Source organism: Podarcis bocagei (genome assembly GCF_964188305.1).
Source record: "Podarcis bocagei genome assembly, chromosome: 11".
Lineage (NCBI taxonomy): Eukaryota > Metazoa > Chordata > Lepidosauria > Squamata > Lacertidae > Podarcis > Podarcis bocagei.
Window position 1 is genome coordinate 12,243,535 of NC_138136.1, and position 13,136 is coordinate 12,256,670.

The 13,136-nt window shown below is 47.0% G+C and overlaps 2 protein-coding genes across 2 annotated transcripts in view; one reads left to right on the forward strand and one right to left on the reverse strand.

Moving 5' to 3' along the window:
- The window catches only part of LOC308597814 (uncharacterized protein), a 349,730-nt gene that overhangs the window by 230,395 nt on the left and 106,199 nt on the right, over positions 1-13,136 (reverse strand). The gene's annotated exons all lie outside the window — the stretch shown is intronic.
- On the forward strand, positions 5,655-7,872 carry GADD45G (growth arrest and DNA damage inducible gamma). Its single transcript, XM_081213948.1, has 4 exons — positions 5,655-5,942; positions 6,143-6,274; positions 6,456-6,669; positions 7,096-7,872. The coding sequence occupies exons 1-4, from the start codon at positions 5,890-5,892 to the stop codon at positions 7,204-7,206; spliced, it is 510 nt and encodes a 169-aa protein (XP_081070074.1). The 5' UTR covers positions 5,655-5,889; the 3' UTR covers positions 7,207-7,872.

Genomic DNA, 13,136 nt, shown 5'->3' on the forward strand with positions numbered 1-13,136 from the left:
ACCAATACAGCCGTACCTTGGTTCGCGAACGTCTTGTGAGTTGAACGTTTGGGCTCCTGAACGCTGCAAACTCGGAAGTGATTGTTCCAGTTTGCGAACGTTCTTTGGAACCCAAACATCTGACGGGGCTTCCGTGGCTTCCGATTGGCTGCAGGAGATTCCTTTCTGCAAGGTTAGTGCTCTCAGTTCCACCCCACCTGGTGAGCAGATCTTGCCTAGAACCCTAACAGTGCCCCTCTCTCAGAGCGTCCGACACAAACACCCAACAGGAGCCCCCATGATGGTCCCACAAGTGGGAGTGCCAGGACAGGGCACCCCTGATATGTGAGAAAGGGGAAGGAGGATATCACTAAAAACGAGATGAGGGTTAATTATCATTCTGTCCTCAAGAGGGCATCCTTCTGTTATAAATATTACTTGGACAAAGATCAGTAACAGTTCCTTCATTCTTTTCTTTTCTTTTTAAATAAATAAATCAAAGAATTTTTTTAGCTCTGACAGGTTTAAAATTAGGAGCGAATGCTTTTAAGGACGGCAAATGGGTCTAAATTGCTAATGGTTTAAAATGGATTCTGTTGCCCTTAAAAATCGCTAGCACACAGCTTGCCTCTACAGATGTGCCTTTTACAAAAGAAGAATGAGCAAAGGACAGATGAGCTGCTACTCACAAGAAACTTGCAGGAACAGATTCTGGCCATGTCCGTACAATAACTTTATTGCTGACCAATTCTGAATTGAAGTGGAATCCACCATCAGCTAATCTGTAGCGTCGACGCAGAAGAAAGAGCTGGCCCTACCATTAGGCAGCTGTCACGAGGGGGCAACGAATAGTGATCAAATGTATTAATATCATATTCTTACTGACCAAGAGGGGGAGTGGCACGTGTAGGATTTTGGGTGCCAAAGCAATCTGCTCTTGATTCTATGTATGTGCAGCATTTGCAGTGGGATCTCAGAGCAGCAGAATGACCCTTCTAATAGACAGCCTTCCGTGGTCACTAGGCATGCTCAGGCCCCAGTGGACATGTCCTGTATGCCTTGGAAAACTGGGAATAACAGGTGGGCTTTCCCAGAGGGTGGCGTGGTGCTGGTGCACCAGCGGGCACAATCCAGCACTGCCACCAGTGTACACGCAACCATTCTGCCCTCCCCATCACCTTGCCCCTCCCACAGTGGCGTAGCATGGGGGTGCAGGGGGGGGCGGCCGCACCGGGCGCAACACCTGGGGGTTAGGGTGTGCAAATCCATGGGTTAGGGGATGCGAATCCACGGGTTATGGGGCGCAAATTACTTGCCTTGCCCCGGGTGCTGACAACCCACGCTACGCCACTGCCCTCCCAGAAAGCAAGAGCAACTTATTAAGTTCTTATTAAGTTCTCTTTTTTGAGGGGGGGGGAGAGGTTCTTCCTCTGAGGACATCTTCTCACAGCTTTTGTTTTGTTTTGTACTTTTGCAAACATTGGGGTCCCCCCCCAAAAAAATCCTTATGATCACAGAATCATAGAGTTGGAAGGGATCATCTATTCTAGTCTAACCCCCTGAAATGCAGGAATATGCAGCTGTCCCATACAGGGATCAAACCTGCAACCTTGGCGTTATCAGCACCACACTCTAACCAGTTGAGCTATCCAGGCTTCCTGCTTGGCAGGTGCCTTTGGTTACATAGGCACAAACACACAGATTGCCGAGATCATGCCGATATTGTTTACTTAACACCCTTCTCCGAAATGTCTGAGGGCAATGTGCAAAAAGGCCAAGATGAAAATCAATTCATGCAATGCAGAAATGCAAGCTGGTTCTTGGCTAGATGTGCCAAAGATGTCGGAAGTTGTTGTTGCTTAGTCGTTTAGTCATGTCTGACTCTTCGTGACCCCCTGGACCAGAGCACGCCAGGCCCTCCTGTCTTCCGCTGCTTCCCGCAGTTTGCTCAAGCTCATGCTGGTAGCTTCAAGAACACCATCCAACCATCTCATTCTCTGTCGTCCCCTTCTCCTTCTGCCCTCCATCTTTCCCAACATCAGGGTCTTTTCCAGGGAGTTTTCTCTTCTCATGAGGTGGCCAAAGTATTGGAGCCTCAGCTTCAGGATCTGTCCTTCCAGTGAGCACTCAGGGCTGATTTCCTCCAGAATGAATAGGTTTGATCTTCTTGCAGTCCATGGGACTCTCAAGAGTCTCCTCCAGCACCATAATTCGAAAGCACCAATTCTTCGGCGATCAGCCTTCTTTATGGTCCAGCTCTCACTTCCATACATCACTACTGGGAAAACATAGCTTTAACTATAGGGACCTTTGTTGGCAAGGTGATGTCTCTGTTTTTTAAGATGCTGTCTAGGTTTGTCATTGCTTTTCTCCCAAGAAGCAGGCATCTTTTAATTTCGTGACTGCTGTCACCATCTGCAGTGATCATGGAGCCCAAGAAAGTAAAATCTCTCACTGCCTCCATTTCTTCCCCTTCTATCTGCCAGGAGGTGATGGGCCCAGTGGCCATGACCTTCGTTTTTTTGATGTCAGAAGTAGCCAATTCTATATCAGCAGTTTTCTACAATAAGCCCCGAAAGAGTTCCTGAACTGCTCCAATCTGTTCGAATCACGCCGGGGTCGCCAGCTCCAAGATCGAACAAGATCTTCCCTCCGCAACTGAGTCATTTTAAGGAAGATACACGTCCTTATCTTACTCCTACATGAAATTGGGAGAAATGTGGGTTTTTTTCCAATTCCGAGGGAAAATTCCAAAGTCGACTGATATGAACCTGTTAATGACGAAGCCTGGCATATGGATGTTTGCCCACAGACTACAAGCTCCTTGAAAATGTAATGCACTTCCTTTTGTGGCACAGTGCCACTGGGGTTCTGCGAGCTTTCTATTCTGTTAAGAGTTAAGGGATGGAAGATTTGCAGAGTTCCATGCCTACGTCATTTTCAGATTTATCTCAGCTGCTGTGCATACCACATGATTCAGATGGATGATCAAATCTTCCAGCATGAAGCTCCGATGTGATCGAGTGAACTAACTTCTGTTTCAACATGTGGTTCAATCGTGTATAGTAAAGTGCTTCTGGGTCTGTTTACTTTCTGGTGCCATAGGGTAAAATAATGTAAACAAGGCATCCAGGTATTGCAAGTGTGTTGGCGGCAGAAGGGCTTTTTATGCCTGAGATTTTCTGCAGAAAGTGAGGAATAGAGGGCGGCATTTTGATGGCAACAACGTTGTGTGGACATTGCAAAAGAAGGGGGAAAGCTCGTATGCGTGTGGAAGCAGCTGGCTCACAAGAAAACTGGAACATACTCTTCAACCTTTCTCCCATGAAAATAGGGATGCGGGTGGTGCTGTGGGTTAAACCACAGAGCCTAGGACTTGCCGATAAGAAGGTCGGTGGTTCAAATCCCCGCGTTGGGGTGAGCTCCTGTTGCTCAGTCCTAGCTCCTGCCAACCTAGCAGTTCGAAAGCACGTCAAAGTGCAAGTAGATAAATAGGTACCGCTCCAGCGGGAAGGTAAAACGGTGTTTCCGTGCGCTGCTCTGGTTCGCCAGAAGCGGCTTAGTCATGCTGGCCACATGACCCGGAAGCTGTACGCTGGCTCCCTTGGCCAATAAAGCGAGATGAGCGCTGCAACCCCAGAGTCGGTCACGACTGGACCTAATGGCCAGGGGTCCCTTTACCTTTTTATTCCACAATGGTGATTTTACTATGTATACCCCACACATCTTACTGGGTTGCCCCAGCCACTCTGGGCAGCTTCCAACATATATAAAAACATAATAAAACATTAAACATTAAAAAACCACTTCCCTATACAGGGCTGCTTTCAGATGGTTCAGGGGTTGGATAACTCCATACCCTCCAACATTTCTCCAGTGAAAATAGGGACGTCCTAAGAAAAGCAGGACATTCCGGGATCACATCAGAAACGGACTTTTCTAAATCAGGGGAAAAGAGGGACACTTGGAAGGTCTGCTGAAAGCACCAAGAAGCCACAAGGTGGCGCACACCCAAGTACCATCGGGCTCCTTTCAAAGAGTAAAATATGCAAGAAGCAGCTGCCTCTGTATGCCAGGACAAGCCGGCTTCAGGCTTCCAGAGACAGGGGAGAGAATTTGCAAAGGGATTAGCGCGCAACACATGCCCTTTCTTTGGCTTGCAAGCATGTTCTGCAAGGCCCCACCGCTCCCCACTTAGAAATCTTGGATCTTCCCGCACGGCAATTTATACCCGTAAAGATGCTCGTCAGCATCCAGTAGGTAGCGCTCCTCGTCCAGAATTACGCATGGGGGGAGGGGGAAGAGAAACACCACGAGGATTCTAGGATGCCCGAGTTTTAAAGCTGAAGAAAATAAACACCAGATCGTGATACGCGCGGTTGACTGGAAAGGGGAATTATGAGCAATGCAATGCCCAGTCTGCGTGCCCAAGGGGGGAAAGTGGCGCAAGTCAGAAGGAGCTGGGCGCTGCTGGTCATTTGAACCTCCCAGGCAGGAGCAAGCACAAACCTGATGACTCCGGATTGGCCTGGCCAAGCTGGCCACATGCCTAGGCCGCCGGGGCAGTGTCCCGCAATGTAGCGAAGCGTCTCGGAAGGGTTAAAACAAAGGAAGAATGGGGGCCCCTTTGGAGAAAAGGAGACGATCGCGTGCTTCGAAAGCCTCCAAATTCAATTGCACACTGGAAGCGTGCGCCAGTGGAGACATTCATCAGCAGAACAGATTGGGCGACACAAGAGAGCCAGGCCATTGTGTGTGCCACCCCCCCCCAGCCCACCCCCCTCTTCGCCGCCGCCTTCGGCCAAAAGCAAATCCGCGCCCCAGTGGCAGGTGGACAGTGCAGCAATGGGGAGAAAGCGCCGATTGTGTGCGCTCCAAACTGCCACACGCCAGACCTCGCCTATTGTGCGCCTCTCCATAGAAATGCAAACGAGCAGCGTGTGCCATCCACAATCTGCTCCGCGCAGCAGCTGATGAGGCAGGGGCAGGACGGGGGCCCCCTCGCCCGGGTGAACTTTGCAGGACCCCTGCTTTGTGCCTTGTTTGCTGGCAGCCAGGCACGCTTGGGGAGGGGGGGTCCGCTCTGCAGAAATGAAATGAAAATAATAAGGCCAAAGTCCTTTCAAGCAGATAGCGCGGCAGTCGTGAGCTGCAAAAGTAGAAACTCAGGGGGAGCGATTCCTAGAAACCACATTGGGGGTGCATTTTCAGTAAAAGGATTTTGTCGAGGCCTCTTTTTTTGCGCACAAGTGGAGTTGCCGCGTTGCTTAAGCTCTCTTTGTTTCAACAGTTTGCAAAAAGCTCTCTCTATATATGTAATACACCCCTCCAAAAAAGATGCACATCTGAAGCAACATCCCCCCCAACCCTCTTTTAAAAGATCAAGCACGCCGGCTCTGCAGTCTGCCTAGTAACATCACAACAAAAGCAGCAGTGGCAGATTTGAGGCATTGTAATCCCCCTCTCGCCCCTCGCCCCGTCCCCCTCCACCCCACGGCTACGGTCTCCCTCTTTCTCTCCCCCCCCCCGTCTCCCACGTGGCCTCCTGGCACGAGCCGGCTTCTCCCCAGCGCCTGCTTAGCATAACAATACACCCCTAGCCTGGCCAATCACCGCCGCCGAGATTCCAGCAGCTGCCGGCACAGAAGCTCCGCAGCGTATAAATAGGGCGCGCGGCGCTCCTGGCAGCTCACACTTCGCTGGGGACTTTAAGAGTGAGCAGAGATCGGAGAGCTTCGGTGCTTAGCTGTCTATATTTTCCGATCGCTTTTCTTTTCCGGGAGAGATCTTTCAGCCGCCGAGCAGAACCTTTTCCTTTGTGTGGATACTTTTTGGGTGCCTGGTTTTTGCTGTTGTCGTTGAAACATTCCTTGTTTTGGGCTTGCCGCTTTTTGCCTGTCTCGGACCATTATGACTTTGGAGGAAATTCACGGGCAGGAGACGATGCCGGAAACTAGCGACAGGTAACTATCCGCCGGGCAGAGGCTCAGCCCGGGATGGGGAAGATGGGGTGGTGGTTGAGGTGGCTTATGATGGAAGGGTCTCGCGCGGAGGGAGGCGGGCGCGCGGGTTGGGTACCGCGGATGGATGGAGGGCTGGGAATGCAAGCCAGGAAAGGTTTCCCCGCGACTGACGACACTTGCCCTCTTCTTGTCGTTTGCAGTAGCTCTAGCAGCGCCGCCACCGGCAACCGGATGCAGAAGGCCGGCAAAGCTTTGCAGGAGCTGCTGGTCTCGTCGCAGCGCCGCGGCTGCCTCACCGCGGGCGTCTACGAATCCGCAAAACTGATGAATGTGTAAGTATCTGGGTATTTGCACCGCGCCTGTTGTTTTGCATGCCTTGCGCAACACCAGGAAAAGGGAGGGAATCCGGGCGGGAAGAAGAGAGTGCAGAAAGTGCACAGCTCTTCGCTTTGTTTTTTTTGCAAGAATCTCCGCTTTTAAAGTGGCTAATCGCAAGCCTCCCTCTCTCTGCAGTGATCCCGACACGGTCGCTTTCTGTGTGCTGGCCGCGGACGAGGAAGACGAGGGCGACATCGCCCTGCAGATCCATTTCACTCTCATCCAAGCCTTTTGCTGCGAGAACGACATTGACATTGTGCGTGTGAACGACATCCAGAAGCTGGCCGCGATTGTGGGCGCCAGCGAGGAGGCCGGGGAGCCCAGAGACCTGCATTGCATCCTCATCACGGTGAGTTTTCAGCGCCATGTAAGGGGCAAGCCCCACTTTTATTCTGTGCAATGCCATAGCATGCCATGCCTGTCTTTAACGCTTGGGCATCGGGCAGGATTTTCTCCTGTGAATCTCTTTGAGGCAGCGCATTGGATAGCAAAATAGTGCCAGAGCAACCTTAGGCCAGCAAATAGCTGCCACTGACATGATTTAAGTGCTTCTGCCGGTGGCCCATTCCCAAGGAAGCACATCTCATAAAGTGTGTTTCATTGGTACCTCAGGAAATAGTAGCTGTAGTTGTTGCAGTTTCAGACATATATATATATATATATATATATATATAGCCTGCCTTATTGTCCATAGCAGTGAGCAGATTTAGTTTCCTGCTGTATTGTGTTTTGGACTGTGATATTCACTCATGTATCTTTGTTCTCTTTTTTGCAGAATCCCAATGAGGATGCTTGGAAAGACCCAGCCTTAGACAAGCTGAACTTGTTTTGCGAAGAGAGTCGAAATGTCAATGACTGGGTGCCCAACATCACCCTGCCCGAGTGATGGTGACAGTGTTGACGTAGCCAGTGCACAGGAGAGGTTGAAACCTTTTTGTTGCATTATCACCTTGGAGCTGCACATCTGGGCAACCCAGCGAGTGGCTGATTCTGGAGATTAGCCCGGTCAACAGCTTGGATTAAGTCGCTCAGACACAGCACGTGGTGGATTCTTGTGAGGAGAAAAAAAAAGAGAGAAGCAAAGGCGAGTGGATTGTACCAGCAGTGAGTCTCTCCGCTATGCTGCAGCGCTGGAGAAGCTGGCATATCTGTGGAGCTGAAGAAGTACTGCAGTTTTTATTTTAGGAGCAGAAGAAAAGAGAGTGGGGGAAAAAAAACTGTGGCAGGTTTCCAGGTCAGGTGGAATGTTCATGTTAGAAAGCCAGAGTGAAAGTTGAAAACTGGACATAGGTGAAAGGGCAGGAATGGACAAGGTATGGACAAGAAACTGCTGGCGGGGGTCATCCAGCCCCTTCCCCAAGAGACTGGACTCTTAAAAGACATTGGTACGATTGCATTTCTGCAAAGATTTTGATGCAGATTGAGCTACCGGAGGAGGACTTTTGGACTATATTCTGCATTGATAACCAATCTTGCAATAATTCTTTTAAACTGAAATTTATGCTGCTATTGAAATTCTTAACACATTTGTAATAAATTTTTTGATAACCAACTTTCTTGTGGTGGTGGTCTTGCTTGCCATCTGGTGGGGGAGGAATCCAAAACAACAGTCAGTGGAGTAAAATATATAAATGGGCTGTAAACAGAATGCGGAGAGGGCTGTTGAAGTCATCTTAAAGGTATTGCAGGGGAGCAATGCTTGGGTCACAATCTGAACACACAGTTATGTTCACTTAAAGTGTGGCTTTATCTACAACATGTGCCTGCAAAGGCACTTAACGGTTGATGTGTATGCTATAGAAATCATCACACTTCCCTGGGCTGCCTTTCTGTGGTTTACGCAAGTTTGTCATCAAAAAGATGCATATGGTTTAGCTTGAGCAGGTAATAATAAAAATTTACTGGTTGAAACTACAATGTGAGTGGCCCACAGATCTCTTATCAGCTGAAAATATCTGAGCCACTGATGCTGGCTGGACAAAAGGGTATATGACTTCTATTTGAAATGACTTGACCTCTCACCCAACCCATGGCAACAGCTGTTTATCGCAACAGCTTGCAAGACTGAAGAGCTGCATGTTTAATAAGCTCTGTTCTGGGCAATGGTCTTTTGTCATGCACTTAAAAAGACACAGCACATGTTCCTAGGCAGCTGATCATTTAAAAGCTGAAATAATAAAAAACCACAAAAATAGCTGTACAGTTTCAGATGCTTAGCATTGGTATCAAAGCTACTTGCCTCTAACATTCAGCTGCTATGATTTTGGGAGAAACTACGTATTTCACAAGCCACTGTTACATTTTGTTCAGTCACTTTCTACCCTGTACAAGTCTAGATTTTTTTTCTTTTTCTTTTTAAGAACCAGACTTTTCAGCCTCAAACCCCAGACACAATTGCATTGGAAATATGCAGATGGAGTGCCAATAGCTTGCATCTGCCTCAAGCTGTCGGCTTCTTGTCTGTCTGCCATATGCTGGAACAAAAGAAGCTGTCATTTCAGTTTCCCAATTGTCTACATGCACTATTTCAATGAATAAAACAGTGGGGTTTTTTTCCCTCTCTGAAGGAAGGGGGGAAATGTTGCTAAAAGTAGTCTGTGTGGTCACTTGGATTTCTGGCAAAAAAAGTAGTCAGTTTGCATTTCACCTTGGTTTTGAATCGGATAGCCGCATTTGTCTGCAGTAATTCATTTGTTTTAAAGTCTTGCTGCAAAAGGAAAAGAACAGCCAAGTGTCAGCGTTAAGAATATTGTCGAAGGCATAAGTGGCACTAGATGCCTGTAAGGGAACTGGTAGCACACACGTTGCCTTTTTAGTTCCACACCCAGTCCAGCACGAGAACACTGTGATACAGGCATCTGAGACATTATGATATCACTTGCTGCCCATGCCTTTGTTTAGTGCTCAGAGCTGAAAGGCTGGTTGCATTTGGGAACAAAGATAATTTGCTGCCCAGCCAATGGAATTTGAAACATTCTGTTTCTAAGCGTGGTCATGTGAATGACATTCCATAGTTCCTCTTGGTATTTGCTTTAACTGTATAAGGTATGGCAGAGGCAGGAGGCACTGACCATGCAAAACCTTTCAGTGTTGCCGTTGACACAACAAGAGTTGGCTACGGCCTCATCATACACACAACAACTTATAGGCAAAAGTTGGTTGTGTAAACGCATTCTGCTGTACTTGCTACTGAAGCTATGCCATACGAACGATGTGTGATGGCAACAGGAGTTATTTACATCAGTGAAATAACTTTGCTGTAATGAAATCTCTGTTGATAATTGACACAAGTGCTCAAGCTACGTCGTAATCAACTATTACTGAATCAAGTTTTCTGTGTAGAGCTTTCATACCCTCCAACATTTCTCCATTGAAAATAGGGACGTCCTAAGGAAAAGTGGGACATTCCAGGATCAAATCAGAAACCGGGACAGCTTCTCTGGGATGTCCCTGGAAAATAGGAACTTTTGGAGGGTCTGAGCTTTGTGTCAACAGCTACACAGTGGTACCCCGGGTTACATATGCTTCAGGTTACATACGCTTCAGGTTACAGACTCCGCTAACCCAGAAATAGTGCTTCAGGTTAAGAACTTTGCTTCAGGATGAGAACAGAAATTGTGCTCCGGCGGCGCAGCGACAGCAGGAGGCCCCATTAGCTAAAGTGGTGCTTCAGGTTAAGTACAGTTTCAGGTTAAGAACAGACCTCCGGAACGACGTAACCTGAGGTACCACTGTATTTGAAAATGACAGAGGTTGAGGCTTGAAATCATTTGAAAGTCTTTTCTGCTAAGTACCAGGTATTTCCTGGGCTTATGGTTCATTTTGGAATAAACATGCTTAAGATTGCATTCGATTCATTAGTTTAGGCCATGCATTAAGTGTTAGATTTTTAATCTAAAGAAATGGAGAGTATTCTGTGCAAAGAAGTCCTCTTTGCATTTTCAAGCAATGTGCAGAGCTCTCTTTCTCAGGAACCTTGCATGTTTCACCTGATCAGTTCTTCAGCCAAGGACCACACGAAAACAGGCAGTATTCCGGGCTATCCTAGAATAACTTTGCTGCAAAGCATGGGCTATAAGCTATGACCTTGAATAACTTAATAAACGGTTGAGCCGATAAGATGGAAACAAGTCCTTAAAACAAAGCAGGCATATTGTATTATAATCAGAGAACTAACTTGCCCACTTTGTCCAAATTGTTGTGTACACAAGTTATAGTTGTCAAGAGAAAAGTTACACTTCATTCTTCTAAGCAGGAAAGCAAAACAACATTCCAGGCACTATTTGCCCCGAAGTGACATTGTTTCAGACACACTGCAAGATGCCCTGTAAAAAAGGTCAGAGAATGAAGCAAGATCAGACCAATGTTTTATTTTATTTTTTACAGGCATTTCACTCCAAATTTTACTCGCACTCTAATCCTACGACACACTTGCTTGTTCAGAATTCCAGATACTGTAATGGTATGAAGGTGCTTTCTGTAGTGCTATCTCTGAAGCTCATCAGATCTCTTACCCTGGGTCCTCTCTAGAAAAAATGCCCCAAACCGAATGTGTCAGTTGTAATAGTGACAATCTCTGCAGATGATCTGTGTTGGGGTGTCATCTTGATTTGGGGATGGTGGCTATTGCTTTTGTAACTTTAAATCCCTAAATGGCCTTGGCCCAGTATACCTGAAGGAGCGTCTCCACCCCCATTGTTCAGCCTGGAAACTGAGGTCCAGTGCCGACAGTCTTCTGGCGGTTTCCTCACTGCGAGAAGTGAGGAAACAGGGAACCAGGCAGAGGGCCTTCTTGGTAGTGGCACCCACCCTGTGGAACGCCCTCCCATCAGATGTCAGGGAAAGAAACAAGTACAGTCATACCTCGGGTTACAGATGCTTCAGGTTGCTTTTTTTGGGTTACAGACCGCCGAAACCCGGAAGTACTGGAATGGGTTACTTCCGGGTTTCGGCAGTCACGCATGCACAGAAGTGCTAAATTGCGCTTTGCGCATGCGCAGAAGCGCCGAATCGCAACCCATGTGTGCACAGACGCGCTGCTGCAGGTTGCAAATGCTGTGGGTTGCGAACGTGCATCCTGCACGGATCATGTTTGCAACCCGAACGTCCACTGTATCTGACTTTTAGAAGACATCTGAAGGCAGCCCTGTTTAGGGAAGTTTTTAATGTTTGATGTTTTATTGTGTTTTTACTATTCTGTTGAGAGTCGCCCAGAGTGGCTGGGGAGGCCCGGCCAGATGAGTGGGGTATAAGTAAATAATAATAATAATAATAATAATAATAATAATAATAATAATAATAATAATAATAATAATAATTTCAACTTAATGTCTATGCCATGCTGGCTTTCACACTCACATACTACAGCAGGCTTCCTCAACCTCGGCCCTCCAGATGTTTTGAGACTGCAATTCCCATCATCCCTGACCACTGGTCCTGCGAGCTAGGGATCATGGGAGTTGTAGGCCAAAAACCTCTGGAGGGCTGAGGTTGAGGAAGCCTGTACTATATAGCCTACCTTTGAATGTATTTGTGATTCTTGCAGGAATCCACTCTAATGCTTGCAGATGACCTTTCATATTAGCATTTAGTAGTTGGGGAAATATGGTTTGCTATCCAACTGGGAAAGGCAAAATCCAGTTAATACTTAATACATAACTACACCAGCCTGTAGTACGTTACATGACAAACCCACCCCCCTGCCCAAATAGTGATGGCAGTGTAGCTTGAGTTTCACAGGACAGGGTGCAAGACTAACTGCATTCCTGTAGCTTAAGCAGATCCATAGGAGAGGGATTTAATTTTTAGTTAGCCTATGTATGCTAGAGGGTGGGCTCATACAGTCTTCAGCTGCACATATTTGGGAAATATTCTAGGAGGCAGGCACAATTCCAATAACAAGTTCGGAATGGTGATGGTATGGCAAAGCTAATGTAGGCACCCTTTTTGGGTCATGGCAACTGGTCCTTCAGAGGCACTGGTATCTCTTGGAACTGAAACACCACACCCAGGTTCCACCTGTGTTTACTATGTCCTCCCTTCCAACTAGGCTGAGATGAGCCATTCTTTCTGCATAGGACAGAACATTAACAAGGTGAACAATGCTCCCCAAATATTAGGTCATGGTTCCTTCACCATGCTATTGCAAAGTTGTTCTGAAGGAGACTAATTTTAAATGGGGGGTGGATTTGGCACCCAACCCCTGTTAAAAGACATGGAGCCCAACACTGCATTGTGACTTTTGGGACCCATTTTCAGCCATACAACACTATTGAGCAGATACGTGTAAAAGCCGCATGCATTTCACACACACACACACACACACACACACACACACACACACACACACACTTTTATTAAATTTTCTGTTTCACAATTTAGAATTTTCATTTAAACAACCTTAAAGTATCACTGACTTCCCTTCCTCTCTTTCCATGTTTCATTTTGCATAACACAAATCCCTGCATATTTTACATAGACTAAACCAATCAGTATTCCATTAGTACATCCATCAAAACTTATTTACACTGTTGAATTTATCTTAATGCTGCCAACATTTCAAGTGTACACAATTCCCACCATATCTTCAATAAACGTTTTCCAATCTTCTCTAAATGTATGTTCTTCTTGTTCTCTTATTCTATATGCTAAGTTCGCAAGCTGCGCATATTCCATCAGTTGAAGTTGCCATTCTTCTTTAGATGGGACTTTGCTCGTTTTCCATTTTTGGGCTAACAAAACACAGGCTGCAGTAGTGGTATACATAAATAGCCTTTTTTTGACACCTGGAAGTTTACATCTGAATTATCCCCAACA